Raw genomic sequence first — 16,069 nt, forward strand, 5'->3', positions numbered from 1 at the left:
AGCAATTGACCAAAGTTACCCCGGTTGACGTTCTTGGTTCAAGTAACAAATTCTTTTTAAACTTTCTTTCGCTTCTATCAAATAATAAACTTTGATATTTGCTTCTTGGCACATAACCTGTTAAGTAAGAATGTATCATAATGGAGGAATAAATACTAATTAAATATATAACCATTTAAACTAAAGTTTAATATAAAGAATAGGACATATTGACACGTGTGTTATTACATATCAATTCAACTACTATTACATAATGATCTGTAGTTACATTTGTTGAAATAACCCATCACTCTTCATTAGTGCTGCATTCAAATCTTTTTTAGTTATTTCTTTGTGAAAAATATAGGCATAGGTACATTGTCTTTGGAGGTACAGAGAGCATCTTTAACATAGGAGTCCTCTATTAATCGAGTAATTTTTATAAAGCGCTCTTCACCAGGCATTAATTCTCTATCAAAATCTTTTGGTGAAGTAGAATTGTCACCATTCTATATCAGGAACATACTGCATTTATTGAGCTTTTTGTTTTGCAATATGAGCTAACTTTGTGGCAGAAGAAAAAGCTTTTTTAGCAACAGCTTCTGTAACTGCTCCATTTGCTCGCATTTTTTTCTTCCACGCTGTGTTGGAACAATTCCAAAACGAGAATCATAAAGATTACACTCTTCCTCTTCAACTTTTACCATGTCAGCCATATTGAACATTTCTTAATTTTTTTTCTCGTATATTAACTTTTCAAGTTGGCATTCTTTGTATAATTTTTATTTGACGACCTGTTGCTTGATCAATATTATTACATTGATTTTTTAAAACAACAGCCACTGGTCGTGTCATTTCAGTAATTGGATTTGCGTTCATTTCAACAGTAATTTCAATTGGGAGTATGCTGAATCCACTCGGGAGACCTAGTTTTCCTGAAAGTTTTGATTGTATGCTATACTGCAATTCTACATCTTTTCTATGTTTAACTATAAATTGATTCAAGACATTTTCCCAGACTAGCTTCTTTTTCTACTTCTCCTAACCTTTTGCCAATACGCACCTGGTTTTCAATTGGTGTTAAAGCAACTCCAGAATTAATTATCATTCTCTTTCTCTGTTCTATCTGTCATTCCAATGAAACAACTATTTCACCAATATTTGATGCAGTATCTAGTAAATGATCTTTATTTAACAAAATAACAGGCAAAGTAGGAGGGAGAGGTTCATTATCTATTAATGCATTATTTTATTTTTTACTTTTATTTCACATTAGGGTCAAAGTTGGCGTGTAACATTTACATTTATGGCATAATCCTCAACCAATTTTCCAAATATTTGAAGCCTTTGTTGAATTAGCATTTTGCATAGCCCAGCACATTTTACAGGTTTATAAAGTCAATTTAGATTTTAACGACATTTAGTTTGTGTATGTAATGATATTATCTTATAAATATAAAGTAATATATACATATGTAAAATATTATAAAATGACATAAATTAATAATACACGGCGATTTTTTTTGCCTTGAAAATTCCCAAAGCTTTTTTTAAAAAAATACGAAATTTGGTCCAAAACGTCCGCAATTTTTTAATTTTTAGGAAAAGTTGCAAAAAATTACCATCTTTAGCATTGAATTAGGACTATAAATAAAAATTTATGCATTTTTTTTATATTTTTATTAAAGTGTAAATATATATCATTTTTTCAGCGTTTTTTTATAAAATCTACTCTTTAAAAGTTATAAAGATATTGAAAATCAATTTATTTAAAAAACTAGTACAAAAACTAGAAATAATCAGCTGGATAGACTAAATGACGATTTCCTTAACTATCAATGTTATTACTTATAAAGATAAATTTCATTTGAATCTCAAATTCCAGTTTACAACTATAAGTCTAAATTACAGTTAGATAGTAGTTTTTAGCAAAATAGATATAAAAATCACTGTTTTTTAATGAAATACATATAATATTTGTATTTCATTATAATATAATACTATTATGAAAGACTTGTTAAGATAATATTGTTATAGGGAACTCGTAGAAGACTGAATAAGTCTTATCATCGAGAACCTTGGGGTAATACGCAAGATTGTTCTAGTTAAGATAAACATTGTGATTTTTATGCACAAATATTTTAAATATTATTGTGATATAAAATTTTGTTTTGTTTTTCTAGTTGAATTATGATTTGTGTGTGTATTTTTTTATTTTTATTTTTTATGTTTTTTAGATATATTTAAGTCCGACTTTTGTCACGCTGTAGATTGTTTTAGTTCAAATTTTGATTTATGATGTGAGCTAGAACAACTCTATGTAATTATCTATATTAGAAACAAGGTTTTAAAGTTTCGATTTTAAAGAAATTATATTGTCAGGAAGAGTAATTAAGGTGTATTTTGGAATTAATTATTTATATAAATAGAGGCCGCGATAAGAGAAAGAGAATTGAGAGTTTTTTTTTGGGGTACGATAAAGTTTCCAGTTGCTCTTGTGGTAAACATATTGGTAATTGAATAAAAGAAGTTTTCTGTAAATTGTGAAGGAACTAATCCCATTTTGTATTTTAGCATAAATAGTATATTAGCATAAATATTAATTTGATAAATGTTTAGCGCTTTCATTTCATTTAATAGAGGTTCAGCATGTGTATGTTTGCTTTTATGATATATTATTCTAGATGTATGCTTCTGCCGTCGATAAAGAGACATTAATTTTGTTTTGTGTGTGCTTCCCCAAACAATGTTAGCGTATGTAAGATGACTATGTATAAACGAAAAGTAAAGAACTTTTAAGTTTTTTTGTAATAAAATTAGTCTTGCTTTGAAAACTAAACCAAGATTTTTAGATATTTGAATGTTAATGGTCTTAATGTGGGCTGTCCATAAAATATTTTCGTCTATAACCACTCCAAGAAATTTAGTTGCTTGGGTTCTTTTAATATTGTTGAAAACGATGCTTAGTACGTTTATTGATAACTTATTAGCACTGAACCATGTTTTAAGTTGTTGAAGCTCAAGGTTGACTTTGTCAAAAAGATTATCAATAGAGGAAGATGAATAAAACAAATTTGTATCATCTGTAAACATTATGCAATCAAGATATGTAGAGGCTTTAGGAAGGTCATTAATGTATATAAGGAATAACAATGGAACATCACATTTTATTTTTAATAGCTTTGAATTAAAAAATATTGAAAATTTTGACAAACTGTTGCATATTGTTTAAACAACTGGTGAACCATTTATTTTTTCATATTTTCAATCAGAACTTTATGGTTGACCGTATTGAAAGCTTTTCTAAGATCAATAAAGACTCTCAATACAAACTGTCTTTTATCAAATGATGAGCTGATGTTGTTCATGAGGTCTATGATTGCATGTTCTGTTGAATGATTCGTTAAAAAACCTTCTTCAGTTTATCTACGCAAGAAAAACACGTCTAACCGCTTCAGAGTTTTGAGCATAAACCAACAAACACATGAAATCCAAATCAAATCCTTGAAAGAATGAAATCAAATGAATAAAACGAATAAAATCCTTACTTAACTGACATTTAGCGAAAAGTTTTACAGATTATAGACCTCGCACCCTTCATCTTTTATATATTCGAATTTTTTTTTGTTCTTTCTTTGTGAAAAATATAGACATAGATACATTGTTTTGGGAGGCACAACGAGCATCTTTAACATAAAGATGTTCTACTAATCGAGTGATTTTTGTTAAGCGCTATACTCTTGACGAGGAAGAAGTTTTATATCCCACCATTTTACATCAGGAACATGTTGCACTTCTTGAGTTTTTTGTTTTGCAACTTGAGCTAACTTTGTGACCGAAAAAAAAAACGTTTTTTTGACAACAGCTTCTGTAGCTTCTTCATTTGTGCCTTTTGCTCGCATATTTTCTGCAAGGATTTGAGTCTTTTCCACCCTATGGAAATTAATTCAAAATTTTTCCACCCTATGGAAATGTCTTCTTCCACGCTATGTAAAGGCCAAGTTTTGACTGCATGCTATACTTCTATTATGCAGCTCTTCTGTTTATTGCTATGTTTTCCTCTGTTTATCTCTAAATTGATTCAAGAGATTTTTCCTGGCTTGCTCTTTACTTAATCATTTGTATATTGTGTTTTGAAAATATAAGAATTAGATGTCTTTTTACAGTTTTTAAAAAAAACTGTAAAAATACCATAATTATGGTATTTTTGTGAAAAATTTCAATTAAATTATTTTCCTGTAAAAACAATTTATTTCTCTTAGTGATGGTTAGGGTTGAAAATTTCCGGAAAACTTTGTCGGAAATTTAAAAATCAATAGCAATAAACTTCATAGTTATTATATAGTTTTAGAAAATTCATTTCTTTGTTTCAAAAACATGTGTTTATCATGGTAGTATTTAGGTGTTTTATCATGGTAGTATTTTATGCATTATTTTATATGTTTTATCATGGTAGTATTTAGGTATTCTTTCAATTTCAAATAAATTTCAACAAAAAATACAAAATAATAAAGAAAAAAAATGCACATCTTGTAGTCAAATTTTTATAGTCAATTTAAGAATCACGCATTTAAAAAAAAACAATAAAATGCTCAAGTTGTTATATGCTTCTTTTACTTATATTACTTTTGTAAAACGACAAAAATAGATGTTTTCCGCGTTAGCTTGTCTTTTGAGCTTGTGTATGATATTTCTTTTATATATTATAGCTTTTACTTCTCTCAACTACGATGTGAAATATTCATAAAAACTACGTCTTTTTTAGATTACTAAATTTTATTGTGTATTATTTTTGTAGAGTGTTTTAAAGAACAAAGATTTTTTATGCGTACAGATTGCATACAAACACGATTTTAGGGGAGGATGTGAGGGGCAAGGCGATGTTTTACCCTCTCAAAGAAAGTGATTTTCAAGTTATAGTCGGTTTTTTGGCTAAGTCAGTCGGGTGAATTTTAGTTTTTAAGGGGTATACTCCCCCATTTGTAAATATAGACAATAAATAATAACTTTTGACATAAAATGATTAACCATATCGTAAATGTAGAAAATCAAAATAAAATTAAAAAAAGTTGATCAACGGTTGCTGTAGTAACCGTAAAAAATCCCAAAAATAAGCAAAAAATAAGATTTGCACTGGCCAAGTTTTAACAAAAGCTAATAATAAAAAGGCTGAATGAAACTTTGGAAACACAATTAGAATAGGTTTATGAGTGTTTTAAACAAAACAGATTTTTAAAAAAAGTTCTGAGCCTTAAAACTTGTGCTCTAAAGTTGACTATAGAAAAAAGGACATTTTTTGAAAAATTAAATTAGCCATACTGTTTTATTCGTAAGTATTTAAAAACTCTGTTCCGTTTAGAATTTGTTGAAAATTTCAGATAAAACGTTCAAGCGGTTCTCTTGGAATTTTGGCCGGCATATTGAAAAACCTCAAACTGAGAAAACGCATAAAAACTGAAAATAAAAGATAAAAGATCTACAAGTATACGTAACATTATATATTGGACTATATTTAATATTAAAAACCTCCTGCTTCATATGTTTTACTTTCTTTTTCAGAGGTTTTGTCACTTTTCTTCAGTTTTTTAGCCCTTAAGGTGGAAAACCCCTCAGAAATATGAAATTTTTGAAAAAAAATTTTATTTTCTTGTTTTGTGCAAAATTTATTAGAGGTTCACAATCTGAAAACCATTTTTGAAAATTCGCTATAGATCTTCATTAAAATAGATTTTATTGAACCCTAGTATTTTAAGCTTCCTTAACAACCGCCATAGCAACGGCACTATTTTTTACCTTAACTAAAAAATAGTCCAAATTCCAATTTTTTCATATGAAGAATATATCTTATCAAGTGAATTGTTTTTTCCATTGTTCAAAACAACTTTAGTATAAAAACAGTTACTGGAAAGCTCATAAATATATCATAAATCTTCTACAATGACGAAGGCATGCAGAGTTAAACAAAGAACTAAAAATAATAAAAGGAAAAAAATTTTCAATGTAAAAAAAAAGTTAGCTGTAAATAATGTTGATATGGATGTAAATATGGAATCAAATATTGTGGATATGAACATAAATGTTTCTACAAGTGTTGCAGATGTAAATATAAATATGGAGAAAACAGTTGATTTTAACTTTATTAATTCTAATGAAACATGTGCTTCTGCTAAAAAAATAAAAAAAATTTCGTCATCATGACCAAAGTTATCTAGTAATATAGTTACTGGATACCGTTTTATAGACTTATAAATACTAAATTCTGTAATTTCTACCCTTATATGTCCAGTATGTATGTCATCTAAGTTGTTTCTCCCTGAAAATGAAAACAAGAGAAAAGGTCTAGCGTCTTGTCTTTATGTTAACTGCTGTGTATGTGATTATTCAAGAGAATTTTACACCTCAACATTGAATATACAAAAAAGTTTTGATGTTAATACCAGGGCTGTATATGCTATGAGATCATGTGGTCAAGGCTATTCTGGATTCTCAAGATTTGTCTCATTAATGGACATGCCTAAACCAATGACTGCTAATAATTATAATAAAATTGTTATAAAACTAACTAATGCAGTAAAATCTGTAGCTGAAGACACTATGATGGATGCTGCTCAAGAATTAAAAGACTTGAATTAAAAATCTTGTTTTAAATTCTACTCCCGACCATGTGCCCAATGTTGTTGATGTTGCAGTATCATGTGATGGCACTTGGCAGCGACGAGGCTATTCTTCAAACAATGGCGTTGTTTCTGTTATTTCGATGGAAACAGGCAAAGTAATAGATGTTGAAGCTATGAACAAGTTAAGTATACAATTTGTTTATTTTTTTAGGTTTGCATATATGCATATATATTATATGCTTATATGCATATATATGTTTGTCTGTGTGTATATAAACGCAAACCTGATTTGATATATATGTATACACAATACATATATATATATATACATACATACATACATACATACATACATATATATATATATATATATATATATATATATATATATATATATATATATATATATATATATATATATATATATATATATATATATATATATATATATATATATATATATATATATATATGTATGTATATATATATATATATATATATATATATATATATATATATATATATATATATATATTATAACATACTATATTATATATATATATTACATATTATAAAAGATTGGTATTTTTTTAAATATTAAAATCTATTTGATGTTACATACTTCAGATTTTAATATGTTTTTCTCAAAATATAGGTATGTAAAGCATGTTTTCATAAAGAACATCTAAAGAAAGAAAACCCATTAGCCTATGAAAAATGGCATGATAAACATAAATGTGCTTTTAATTACCAAGGACTACCCGGTGGAATGGAGCCAGAGGGAGCCCTCTTCTTATGATGCTGTAGAAAATGTTTATCAAGGTGTTCTTATAAATAAACTTGAATGTGTTGGCCATGTGCAAAAAAGAGTTGGAACACGTTTACGTAATTTAAAAAAAAAAGAAAAAGGTCTTGGTGGTCGTGGAAAATTGACCGATACAACTATCGATCGTCTCCAAAATTATTATGGCATTGCAATTCGCCAAAACAAAAAAAATTTAAATGCTATGAAATCTGCTGTAAGAGCTACACTTTATCATGTTGCTTCATCAAAAAATGAAAATTTACATTTTCCTCACTGTCCAGAAGGTTCAGATAGTTGGTGTCGGTATAATCGTGACAAAGCAAACCATACCTCAACATATAGACCTGGTCCTGGCTTACCAATATCTATTGTTTGGAAACTTAAGCCAATTTATGATGAATTAAGTAGTGATATTCTTTTAAAAAAATGTCTGCATGGCCTTACCCAAAATAACAATGAGTCTTTTAACATGACAATATGGGAGCGTATACCAAAAGGCCATTATGTCTCACTTACACATCTTCAATTTGGCACTTTTGATGCAGTTGCCCATTTTAACATTCGTAGACAAGCTAGTGTTTTAGTTTTAGAAAAAATGAATTTAAGACCTGGAAAGTATTTGTTAGAAGGATGTAGAAAAATTAATCAAAATTATATACTTAGATTATACTTAACCATATATAAAAACACAGAACGAGCAAAGAAACGCAGACAAGTAATTCGTGGTAAAAAGAAGAGTCGATATGACAAGTTTATTGAAAAAGAGCAAAACCCATATCAAACTGGTGCATTGTAAGATTTAACTTTTTTTATTATATATAGATTTGCATATTTATTTACACTATTTTGAAATTTTTTATGTTAGCATTTTTAAAAGCTGTTTTTCTCAGATGAAGAGTTTTTAAGACGCCGGCCAGCATATCTAAATAACTAAAAGTGGTGTTGAGTTAAAATTTTAAGTATGAATTTGTTTGATTGTCTTCTGTGATTTAAACGTGACAGATTTTTTTAAAAATTGAAGCCAGTCTTTAAATAGGTCAACAAATTCATAAAATTTGGTCAAATTTTTTACATGTACTTCGGTCCAATATATAAGCCTATTAAAAATTAGTATGAAAAATCTGCTTCGCTCATATCACAAAACTACCTTGTTAGAACAAGTATGCAAAAAAGATTTTGTTAAAATTGTGTACATCTTTAGATAAGTTGGCCGGGGTCTTTCAATATTTTTGTGTTTTTGGCACCTGCTACAGCTACCATTTTACCCAAAAAAAAATTTTTTTGTTTTTTTCAGTTAATTTTGTTATTTACTTTATGTATATGAAGTTAAATTTATAAAATGTCGATATTTACTCAAAAAAAATTTTTCAGGGGTTTTCCACCTTCACTTTTGACGATGCAACTTGTTATCGGTTTTTAGTTTATAGATCGACCATTTAATGCGTGTTTTATTTATGTCGTTAGAACTGTTTAGTTTATAAAAACCTGGAACCATGTTCAGTTTTTCATATATTAGGATTGAAGACTTCATCCCAATGTTAAAATTGGCAACAGCATCATAAACACCAAACTTCAGCAAAGTCAGCGACACATATTTTGTTTATCTGTCTATCTGCCACGACCGCCCAGTCTCCTAACTTTTTTTTTCAATTTCCGGAGTCTGGTTCCAACACGCTTCTCAGTGGTGTACACTGAATTTTTAGATGTTTGAGTTTTGACACTTACAGGCATTGTGCAAACTCCAAACTATTGTATGTTTATGCTTATATCAAAAAAGAATGTTTTGCAAAGAATTGGGGTGATTGGAGCTTGGGAATAAAAAAACCCTAATTTTTTGACCCACCCGGCCCTTAACGTGGGAGCAACAAGTTTATAAAATATTTTCTTTACTATTTTTATCTAAATTTATATACATCAACAAATTCCAAATTTCATGCAATAATCTCTTATTTTTCAAAAACTATGACCATATAAAGTTGTAACCTCCCTCAATTTGAGGGGGCTGTAAACATTGCAGGGTCGTAAAAACTGAACACTAAGAGATTATTGTATGAAAATTGAAATTTGTTGATGAATATGAATTTAGATAAAAATAGTAAAGAAAATATTTTATAAACTCGTTGCTCGTTAAGGGCTGGGTTGGACCAAAAAATTAGGGTTTTTTTGTTCCTAAGCTCCAATCACCCCAATTCTTTGCAAAACATTTTTTTATATAAGCATAAACATACAAAAGTTTGAAGTTTGCACAATGCCTGTAAGTGTCAAAAGTCAAACATCTAAAAATATAGTGTACACCACTGTTTCTGATAGTGTCCAACACATTCTAATTTAATTACTTTAATATTAGGATAAACATCCTTGTCACTATTGTAACTTTTGCTATCTCTATCACCTAAAAAATTAATGTACTGCAACTTAAGTTTTTTAATTGATCGCTGGAAAATACGACTGGCTCCTTCATTCTCCATTCCACCAGCAGAACCAACAGAATTCATTTTACAAATGTGGGAATTTCTCCACTCAGCATAAGCAGTAGAATCTTTTTTAGAAAGTTTTTGATTTAAGAAGCACCCTCTGCATATTCAATTCATTACCTCAACATCTAAAACTTTCCCACTGTTTATTGAAAGTGCTGTAAATACACCATTCAATGATGAAAATCCCCTACGCTGCCATGTGCTATCACATGATACACCAACATCAAGAATCTCACTAATATCTTGACGCTGTAGTCTTATTTCATATACAGCATCAGTCATTGTTTCCTGTGCAACTTTCTCAGCAATATTAGTAACTTTTAAAACAAGTTTGTCATAGTTTTTTGGCGTCATTGGGTTTGGCATGTTTATGAAGGTTGTAAACCGTTCAATTCCGGAATATCCTAATCCAAGAGTTCTCATTGTATATACTGTTCGATTGTTTATATCAAAGTTTCCTTTTTTATTAATTAACTTAGAAGTGTAAAAGTCATTTTGATATTTACACTTTAAACAAATAATAGAAAGTTCATATGCAAGTCCTTGCTTTTTGCTTTTGTTTTCAATGATTGCTAAAGTCGTTTGGAAACAAGTTGGACAGCTCAAAACGCTAATAACATCAGACAAAATCGAACAATCAATAATTCTATATCCTGTCAGAACTTTGTTTTTTGTATTGGTTTTTGTAATGACTGCCTCAACTTTGCAATGAGAAGAGCTTGGGGTATCGAAGATGTCAGTTTGACTATCTACAGGTAATTCGATATTTACACAAGAAGGAAAATTTACATTACTTACACTCACACTGCTACGTAACACTTTTCTATTAAAAATCTTCTTTCTTTTGCCTGCTCGCTTAGTTCTTACTTTAATTCGATCAGCTTTAACCATGTTTGGAAACTAAAAAGTATACAATTTCTGGCAAGAAAATGCGACAAAAAATGAGCTACAAATTAACAAAAATGAACTTAGTCTTGATATACCAGCAATAAATTGTTAACAAGTCTAACAAGAAATCAAAAATGCTTTTAACTTGTGAAATCAATATGTTGTTTTGGTTTACAAGTGATTTTTTTAGGGGTACCAAATTTTCTCTTTTTTGTACCTAACTCTCAAAAACAAAAAGTTTTGGTATTTATAGATATTTTTACGTAAACCATTATGATTTCTGAAACCCTCATATATTTAATTGTCTATATCAGTTGTTTTTTAACTTATGGGGGAGTATACCCTTTAAGAATCGTTTTTTAAATTATTTTTAAGAAACGGTACTTTTTACGGATTCCCCCCCCCCCTCATTTTTTAATATATTGATTTATTAAGTCAAAATTGCCCTAGCAAGGTTTTTTTTTAATTTTTTATTTTAGGTGCCCGAAGATGTCCTCACGGTCTTATCCCAGAACACCGCGGAAGAGCATTTGAAAGCAAATTTACGCCTCCTTCCTTACCGATGTTGTAAAACCAGAGGTGGCGTTGAACACGGATATCTAGCTTCTGAGGCAAGGGATCGTCCATAAAGTACGTACGCTCGGAGGGGAAGAGGGGGTCTGCAGATAACGTATATGAGATGGGAGGGCAGTGAGTTGATTATATATGAAAGGAGACTATAAATTTAAAAAAATATAAAATGTTAGATAACTAGGTTAATAGCGTAGGTACTTTTAGGGAGGTGGAGGGTACTCAAAAAAGCGTATCATGCGGGGGAATCGACGAAAAAAAAGCGTACTTTATGGACGACCCCCAAGCGCGATAAAAGCTACGGCTTAAACGCACTTAATTCAACATAGTGGAATTTACGACATCAAAATCACTAGTTCTATTTTTAAATATTTCAAATTTAACAAAAAAATTTTCCTTACTTTTTTTGTCATTAATAAATAACGTCTTTAAATCAAGAAAAAATAGTGTAATACTGCAAATATTTATATCAAATCTTTTTAAATATTATTTTACAGTTTTCAGTAATTTGTGGTCAATTTAATAGATATCTAACATGAACATCATTACATGTTAAGCAAATAACAGGATAAAGTTTCAAAAATGATCACTCGCTACTTTTAGTCTTATTAAAAATCTCAGTAAAAAAAGATATTTGTCCAAGACTGCCTAAATAAGACATAAAATTTTACCCATTATAAAGCAACCTGTCTTATAATTTCCGGGAAAATTTTAACCCGTGTGATTTTCTGCATATTTTTAACATTTTTAAAAAAATCTTTAGTGCTTTGCCACCTTAAAATAAAACATAAAGTTTACAAAAATTACAAACGGGGGTTTATTTGACTATTGTTGAGTTTAGAGTCTTACTTTTATTGTGAGAGTTTTTTAACATACATTATATTATAAGAAATTAAAAATATTATTTAATAATAACTTCAACAATTAATATTTGACTTTGTACAACATTTTAAAGATTTAGCTTTTAAGCTTGTTATCCTTAACAAGAGAGATCACTAATTAATTAAAATTTTTAATACGAAAAAACTAGTAAACTCTTTTTTATTTTATAATGCTTTATTAAAGTTTAAATGCTACTATGAAAAGCAAGAGTATAATTGATAAATTGTATGTGCACCATGTATGATTTTAATATTGTGTATAAATTATATACAGAGCACAAATGCAATTACTATAATATATTAGTTGAGGGTTAAGGATACATTAATGATAAAAAAACACAAATTTGTAATTAATTATAAAATTAATTATAAAATTAATATATAACATTAATGATAAAAAAACACAAATTTGTAAATTGTATTTTTTTCATTTAAGACTTTTACAATTTAACTATCTGCAATAGTAACTTCAACTTCAACTCCAGGTTCAATACTTACAGAGGTGATTTGTTTTACAACTTCAGCTGGACTGTGTAAATCAATCAAACGCTTATGAATTCTCATTTCATAACGTGACCATGTCTTAGAACCTTCACCACAAGGTGTTTTTCTAGATGTAATACGAAGAACTTTGGTTGGAATACGAACAGGTCCTTTAACAACCAATTTTTTTTCCTTTGCTCCCCTGATTAATTCAGAGCAAACTTTTTCTAAACTCTTTACATTTCGGCTGGTTAATGTAATTCGAATACGATGAATCTGAGCTTCCTCTTCAACTTGCTTTTCTTTGAGTGCAGACTAAAATAAGATAACAATATATCAATTTCACATATTGTATATTAACTTACATTAAAACTATTATAATTTCAGTTACTCAGTAAAATCCCTAACTATTGACTGACAAATAAAATCCAAAAACATAAACAAACCCTGTAGCAATATGTCGATATTTAAAGGCCTCTTGCATTATGTCATTATTAAAAACAAGATCAAAAGAAACAAATACGCAAAATATCATGTTAAAAAAAAGAAAGCTTCATAAACAGTGACTCAAATTAACTTGAACAATGTTTCTAATCATTATAAAATTAAAAAAATACATCTTATTGTATTATTCATTGTAGAAAGTGCATACTAATATTTCATAATGGATTCCCTTAATCTTCTACCTGTTTTTTCTAATTAAAGTTGAATTTACTTAAACTTTGCAAAAAAATAGATTTAGATTTTCTTAGAACGTCTTAGAAAAACTTTATTCAATTGCAAATATATAAACATTAGCAGAAAACACATTTAAAAGTTTTAAAAAATGATCATAAAAATGTCTGCCAAATAAAATTTTAAACATGAAAGTTATACGATATGCACTTTTGATGAAGTATGATGAAGAGCAACTTTTCTTGATTTGTCCAAATTAATGATTTGTGTTCTAATAGTACTTCTTATGCAATGGAGATTCAATTGTAACAAACATAGAAATAGTATATTTCAGATGCCCTAGGTGCACTTCTTAATTCTGAAATGCATATTGTTGATGGAAATAAATGATTTAAATATATTCAACTATTCAAATTTTAAGAACTTTTTTTATTTGTTGGTTAAGGTGTATATATAGTAGACAAATAAATTGGTGTTGGGAAATATAAGTCACCATTACACAGATTTTTAAAACTTAATAGCTATGCAAACGTATTGCATGATTATTGCTTATAATTCAAATAAGTTTTTTCCGTATTTTTTCTATAACTTTGTTTACGCTAGATGATGTGTTATTAAATCAATAAATAACGTATATACTATTTTATAGCATTTATCAGATGTTAGAATTAATGTTTCCTTTTGTTTTTAAAATTTCACTTTCTTAGTAGAAAGTATATATAAATCGTAAACCAAATAAATTAAAGTATAATTATTTTACCATTTTGACTTTAAGGCCGACTTAAACCTCCAACAAAATAAAACTTTGAGTTAGGAGGAACAGCGGTGAGCCTTTCTCCTTGAAATGTAACTAAAAGAAAGCAATGTGTCTCATATACTCATTTTGCGGAACATAATATAAAACCAAAGATGATGTTATAAAGCATTTGTATGTTCAAAAACTAAAGACTCGCTTTTTTTGTTATTGTTCTTGGCATTAAAAAATTATTCAGCTACGAAAAAATTTTAAATTAAGTATTTAAAAAAATGTTTAATATTTATTAAAAAAAGTTATACTTTATTTTATTTTATTTCAAAAATAATATATATATATATATATATATATATATATATATATATATATATATATATATATATATATATATATATATATATATATATATATATATATATATATATATGGGGCGAAAATTTTGGGGCTTTTATATATATATATACAAATATATATATATATATATATATATATATATATATATATATATATATGGGGCGAAAATTTTGGGGCTTTTATATATATATATATACATATATATATATATATATATATATATATATATATATATATATATATATATATATATATATATATATATATATATATATGGGGCGAAAATTTTGGGGATTTTATATATATATATATATATATATATATATATATATATATATATATATATATATATATATATATATATATATATATATGGGGCGAAAATTTTGGGGCTTTTATATATATATATACATATATATATATATATATATATATATATATATATATATATATATATATATATATATATATATATATATATATATATATATAAAAGCCCCAAAATTTTCGCCCTCTGCCCTAAACGTGAGAGCAACAAATTGATGAAATATCTTTTGTACTGTTTTTAACTAAACTTATATTCATCGATAAATTTTAAATTTCATAGGAAAAATATTTTTGCGTTCAAAAATTATGACCATATAAAGCTTAAAACCCCTTCAATTTGAGGGGGTTGTAAATTTTATATGGTCATAATTTTTGAACGCTGAGAAATTATACTATAAAAATTAAAATTTATCGATAAATATAATTCTAGTTGAAAACAGTACAAAAAATATTTCATCAACTTGTTGCGCTCACATTTGGGGCAGGGGGGCAAAAATTTTAGGGCTTTTTTGTTTCCAGCCTCCAATCGTTGCAATTTTTTGCAAACCCTCATTATTTGACATAAGTATAAACATATAAATGTCAAAGATAAAAAAATGTTGGATCCGCCCCTGAATATATATATATATATATATATATATATATATATATATATATATATATATATATATATATATATATATATATATATATATATATATATATGTGTATATATATGTATATATATATGTATATATATATATATATATATGTATATATATATATATGTATATATATATGGAATTTTACTTGGTTTCCAAATAAAACATTATACGACGCGTTTCGTTTTTTCAATAAACATATCTAACAAAAAATCCATTTCAAGACTTCGAGTAATTTCCTTATGGGTATTCATTACAGAAACAGCGTTCAGCCTTTTTGGCTCATGGGAAATTGAAGAAAAGTTTTTAGTCTACGTAGAATACTAAATGATTGTTCGGCTGTACAAGTTGACACTGGCTGGACCAGAATTATTTTAATAAAACAGGCAATTTCATAGCCAATGCCGCTCAATCCAATTCTTTAGCGCAGATGAAATCTAGAGCTGATTGAAAATCTTCTAATTGAACTTTTTTTCTCTTAGCTTTGTCAATAAAAAGGTTCCAGTGAAGCTGCAGTTTTTGATAATTAGGAAAATTGTCCTTGTAGAAGTTTTTAACGTAGTCAATACTGCATTCCGTGTTATTTGATCCATCACAAACCCTTCAACTCTTGGTTAA

General features: G+C 27.8%; 1 protein-coding gene across 1 annotated transcript; it reads right to left on the reverse strand.

The window, feature by feature from the left end:
• Positions 1–12,625: 12,625 nt before the first annotated feature.
• On the reverse strand, positions 12,626–14,274 carry LOC100199161 (small ribosomal subunit protein uS10). Its single transcript, XM_065805010.1, has 2 exons — positions 14,136–14,274; positions 12,626–13,015 (listed from the first exon to the last, which is right to left on the reverse strand). Exons 1-2 carry the CDS (start codon positions 14,136–14,138, stop codon positions 12,665–12,667), a joined length of 354 nt encoding a protein of 117 aa, XP_065661082.1. The 5' UTR covers positions 14,139–14,274; the 3' UTR covers positions 12,626–12,664.
• Between the last annotated feature and the right edge of the window lie 1,795 nt (positions 14,275–16,069).

Source organism: Hydra vulgaris, chromosome 09 (genome assembly GCF_038396675.1).
Source record: "Hydra vulgaris chromosome 09, alternate assembly HydraT2T_AEP".
In the NCBI taxonomy this organism is placed as follows: Eukaryota; Metazoa; Cnidaria; class Hydrozoa; order Anthoathecata; family Hydridae; genus Hydra; species Hydra vulgaris.